At 26.7% G+C, this 5,820-nt stretch overlaps 1 protein-coding gene across 1 annotated transcript; it reads right to left on the reverse strand.

Moving 5' to 3' along the window:
• Positions 1-3,930: 3,930 nt before the first annotated feature.
• Positions 3,931-5,820, reverse strand: LOC126903931 (uncharacterized). Its single transcript, XM_050682508.1, has 6 exons — positions 5,774-5,820; positions 5,346-5,650; positions 5,113-5,284; positions 4,663-4,860; positions 4,097-4,441; positions 3,931-4,028 (listed from the first exon to the last, which is right to left on the reverse strand). The coding sequence occupies exons 1-6, from the start codon at positions 5,796-5,798 to the stop codon at positions 3,931-3,933; spliced, it is 1,143 nt and encodes a 380-aa protein (XP_050538465.1). The 5' UTR covers positions 5,799-5,820.

Raw genomic sequence — 5,820 nt, forward strand, 5'->3', positions numbered from 1 at the left:
TAAGCGTTCTCCAAAGTGTCTCTATACTTGTCGACTAGCCAGTCTGATCTCTGCCATTGTGGGGGCCATTGGAGTGTAGGACACTAACATAACTTATCGTTCATAAATCTATAGTACAGTCGCATCTAACCTAGGTCGTCCTACAAGTGATTAAAAAGAAGTAGGCCACATATCATAAGGCTCTTTGCATAAAGACAAAGATGTTATTTGAGATCTCGCGTTGGTATATCCAGCTACGAAATACAAATAAATCAAAGTCTAAATATTATACTAAAAACTAATATTATACTAATATACTTATAACTAATATTATACTAAACAACTACAAAATGTCTCTTCACTTATCAACTAGCTAGTCTGATCTCAGCCACAGTGAGGGCAATCGGAGTGTAAGACACTAGTATAATCTATTGTGCAAAGAACAGAAATTGAGCTCGCATCTACCCTAGATCACTCTTTGGACGACTGAAAAAACGTAGGCCACTTGGAAATAGTTTGTTGCACAGGACAGTTATGTTGTTTAGAATTTCTTTATTTGCTTTATAAATTATTAGATAATAAATATATTAAGGTAAAACCCCATATATAAGGTTAAAGACTATACTACATAAATATATAAAAGGGTTTTACAAAAAACAGAGTTATAATAAACTTAGATTTCACCTTGGGTAGATTTGTACTATTGTAGAATTGTACTAGAAAAGTAGTTACACGCGAGTTAATAATAACATAAACCGTATAAATATAATTTCGTACATTAATGCATACACGTATACATCGATAATTGTTACATCAACCACATCATTCATCTCAAGAGAATATCTGCTTTATCAGGATAGTCAGAGGTAAGTGAAACATTTTTTTATATAATAAGTCTATAATAGATCCTTTACTGAATAATTTTTAGTAATAAACAATTAGAATAAGATAGGTCATTGAAAATAAACTAAAATATTTGTGACTCGCCAGAAATTCGTGTACGCTTTTCTGTGCAGGAGTTAGGTAGTGGCCCTTCTTTATAATTCCATATTATTCACATATTAGACGTCTTTACACAAGCATACATACCCCGAGATCCCTTTCTATTTCATTTTATTGTAGTCACTGCCCGGTACCTATAGCCACTCTTACTTTCCATTGCTGCCCACCCTTCTTTATACAACGCCCGCTACGACTCTTATTTCCTCATGGTCTCCTGCGTTAGATTTCTTTTCCTTCCTTACTCTAACCTGAATTACTTTGCTTACTACAAACGTCCTTCACTATTACCCTTTTCTCCTACCGTCCCACACACCATCTATCCATACCTTTTATTTCTTTTTGTTTATTACAACTTTCTATCATTTTAATGATAACTAAACATTATAAAAAAATATTAATTAATATCAAAAACAAAATAATAACAATTTACAATTGATATTTACTTATAGATATATACTTTAAATGTTCAAATATCGAAATACGTATCGTTTATTTATTATCGTATAATATGTATCGTTATATATTTGCGTACCTAAAATTCTGTTATCAAAATGTAGTCTTTTTTAAAAGGGTAGAGTCAGGCTCGCATTTGAGGGGACAAGTTACCCTCTGCCTTGGTGGAAAATTTAATTTTAATTCTGATATTACGTAAAAATTTGTCACGTAACAAATTTCAATTGTTAACTTTTATAACCGAAACAGTAACTTCTAGTACGTAACATAAGCATTATTTTAATATATGATTAAAGGACGCAGTAATTCCGGAACATTTTTAAAAGTAAAGTTAAAAAATTGACTTTTGTAAAAAATTTGCTATTTTGAATTCACCCCTGTGGACATGTAAAGGGTTAGGTTTTCAAAAAATGTATATTAAATGAAAGGGAAATACTTACGATTACTATATAAAAAAAAAATATTTTGATTTGTTTATTTTTCAAAAAGTTATGACAGTTAAAAAAAATAAATGAAAAAAATGTAGATAATTACTTATTTATAAAATTGTAATTTTTTTTGGAGATTTTCCCCATTTACGAGGAATGAGGGAAATTTTTTAATTTTCAAGGGCATTATCTTCAGCTAGATACGATTTGTGATCTTTTGACGTACGTTAATAAAAATCTGTCTGGTAAGAAATGAGAAAAAGTGGCAACAGACACAAAAAAAAAATGAAATAAAAAAAAACCACACCATAGGAAAATTAATACCTTCTAACTTCGCATCGAAGCTAAAACTAAAAAAAAAAACATTTAAAGCACATCGAACTAAAAAGTTAATTATAATTTTTAATGAACGAAAAATACTAGTATTATTGTGAAAAAAGCGATAATATTGTTTATTATTAGATACAAACATTTATAAATTCAATTTTTTTTGGATTAACATACATGTATGTAGCTAATTGGATTTTTATAACGATATTCACAGGTTTATAGCCGTTATTATCAATGGTAATAAGACACATTGTTGTGAGTTTCTAAACACATTAACTGGCAATACAGAAATTATATTTATTAATAGTCACAATTGACATTAAGCACTCCGTGACTGTAACAGCGATATCATAAAAAACTAATAAGTAAAAAATAAATATAGTTAAAAAAATTAAAAAAACAAATTTTTAAGGCAAATCCAACTAAAAAGTTAAAAATAATTTTAAAAATAGCTTAAAACAATTATGAACGAAAATACTAGTATTATTATGAAAAAAAGCGTGGATGCTTTGTGCTCCATATTTTTCGTATATTGAACGGCCGACGCTTTTTTNATTTTTCGTATATTGAACGCCCGACGCTTTTTTTCACAATAATAGTAGTATTTTTCGTTCATTATTCTTTTAAGCATATTTTTATTGGTTTAGTTCGATATGCTTTAAAAGAGCGTTTTTCAGTTTTTTTTAACTATATTTATTTACACAAAAATTTCACTTAGGAATTCCATAAAATGGCCAAACAAATATACACAGTGTTCAGTAAAAAGGTCAATGTTTACAAACATTAAGAAAAATAGAAATCCGATTCCTTACTTACTGAACACAATATATATAAATATATAGTTAAACATCATATATATAAAAAATGATCTTTTAAAGAAAATGAATAGTTCTTTTAGAAGTTATTAACTCTTAAATATAAAGATTTGAGGTAAAGCACATATCTATTTATTCTTATTTTTAAACGTTCATAATCCACATAACTCCTCTTGTTTTACTATTAAATGACTTTAAAATAATATAAACATTATTTGTAAAAATATAATTTCATACATTTTTCCCCTAATATGGTTCTTTATTTTTAATATTTAAAAATTACTAACAATAATTATTAACTAAAAATAATTTATTAACTCATTATAAAATGTAAAAATTAAAAATTATATAACAATGAATGTAGGATAAAAATTTAAGAACAAAAAGTTTCAAAAAGACTATATAGATGAATGAATAAGATAATTATGTAAAAAAAAAGAATATAAACAAGTATTCAAATATTTTGATTTGTGATAATATGTGCAATATCAATGAAATTAACGATTTTGTTGATGTTTTGCCATTTTTAACGAATTAAATAACTAAAGCAGTGTATTTTGAATGCTACGCAGTCTTAATTAGCATTTAAAAATTGTTACTGACGGCGTATTCTTTATTACTTTATTTCTTAACAAAAACACCGAACATTTGTAGTTTTCCTAAATTAAAAAAAAATAAATTTAAAATTATAAACAGCTTTATCTCTATTTCATGAATGAGAACTTTGAAAATTTTACTTACTGAGTTTTATAAAAAGTACGCTTTTCAACTTTGTGATAGACGTATTCCAAAAAAGAAATTTTTTTAAGACAAATTTAAAGTTTAAATTGACATTATTATTAATATTGCTTTCAAATGATACAACCGCTTTAGTAGATTATACGTTTATTTTAATCTTATTTCTTCAAACTCATTTCAAAAATCTAATTTTTTTCTACGTCAATGATATATTGTGTAGTATTCAAAGAAAAATCTTGGCATTTAGCGTTGAAAAACTTATCAAACTTTTCAATGAGTTTACCTAAAATTTTGAATATGTTTATGTAATATATGAAGAGCATAATGCGAAACATTTGTTTATTTACATACCAAGTCTTGGAGAGGGTGTCCTTTTAAACACAGCGAAAGAAATATCCCTAAAAGGGAATTTTCGATATATACCGTAAGGACTGGTTTTAGTATTTTCCAAAACTATCTTATTGCCTGAGTAACCATGTTCAGTTTTCAATATTGTATTAGGTTTATTACGTATATTAATCAAGGGCTGTAAATCAACCCCTCGGTTAGGTTGCATATGTAAAGAAGTCGTCTCTTTGTCACATTGTACTTCATGAGCAAACTGTTTTTTTAACGTAGTGCTGTTATGTGTGGAATACGTTGGAAAATTTATACTATTATCCTTGAAAAACTTGTCAAACTTTTCAATGAGTTTACCTAAAATTTTGAATATGTTAATGTAATAATTGAATATAAAAAAACGAAACGTGTGTTTTTTAACATAATTCAATTAAATAGTCTGACGTCCACATAAACATAATGAAATGACATAAATAATTATGTGTCCTATCCAATCTTATCGAAATAATGTAAAAATTAAAGAAAATAACAGATGGAAATTTTCAGTGTCACAACTAACAAATAGATTTTTTACATACCTAGTCTTGGAGAGGGTGTTCTTTTAAACACAGTAGGAGATATATCCTTTAAAGGAAATTTTTTGTATATATTGTAAGGACTAGATCTCTTTTCCGAAACCATTACATCACATGAATATCTATGCTGAGCTTTTAATAACGAATTACTGATTTCACGTTTTAAAGTAATATCTTTTCCGTTTTTTAAAAGTTTTAGCACTATGGAAATAAATTTTTATTTATTTATTTTCAATTTAACATAAATATTTTCAATCGAGTTTAAGCTTGAAAAATTTATATGATTTATTTATTAATACTAGTTTTGAAAAAAAAAAGTTTTAGAAAAAAGATTACATAATTTTTCTTAAATAATAAATACTTTAAAGATATTTTTTAACTATCCGTAAAAAATAAATTTATATTTATATATATATTATTATAGTATGTTTTAAACATAAAAATATTTCTCACCGAGTCTTGGAGAAATTAACTCTTCAAACACTTTTGATGGTACTTTCTCTTGATAGCATTCTTCTTTTGGGCTATAAGAGCTAAAAGACGCTAAATTAAAAGCCAAGTTATTGCCACCACTTAATAGCAAGGTAGGAATTTTCAAAAAACAGGATGGATTCAACTTCATAATCTAAAAATCAATCAAAATTTTTCTATGAAATTCCGTACAACTTTTTTTAAATTTCACCCACAGATTTGATTGAATCTTTTTTGTAATCTTTTAAATCCAAAACTTTGTCTTTTTTATATGACAGGTCTCCGGAACTCAATGCAATTAAAGTCTCATGTTTATCATTATTAGATAAATTTTTACGTTTATAACCGACTAAAGCTCCAAAAGTACGTAAAACAAATTTTTGACCGTAACTTTTAGACTTCGAATTCTGATGTTTCTCAGTTGAGGCTTCAACTGATATAAATTTCTCATCTGCAACAAGAACACAGTTACCAAATCCGTTTTCATTATACTCATTCCTGATGCCTTTCAATATTAATTCTAGAAAAGACAAGATAGCGATTTTATATGATGACATAATATTTTACACGGGAAAATGTTACGATCAATTAATAAGAAGAAAGAAGAATTGTAAAATTGTTAATTTACATCAAAAATTATTACTTTTTAATTTTCTGTAAGTGTCCATTTCTAATGTAATTTTCACTTTG

Source organism: Daktulosphaira vitifoliae, unplaced genomic scaffold (assembly GCF_025091365.1).
Source record: "Daktulosphaira vitifoliae isolate Bord-2020 unplaced genomic scaffold, ASM2509136v1 Scaffold_4, whole genome shotgun sequence".
NCBI classification, from domain to species: Eukaryota; Metazoa; Arthropoda; class Insecta; order Hemiptera; family Phylloxeridae; genus Daktulosphaira; species Daktulosphaira vitifoliae.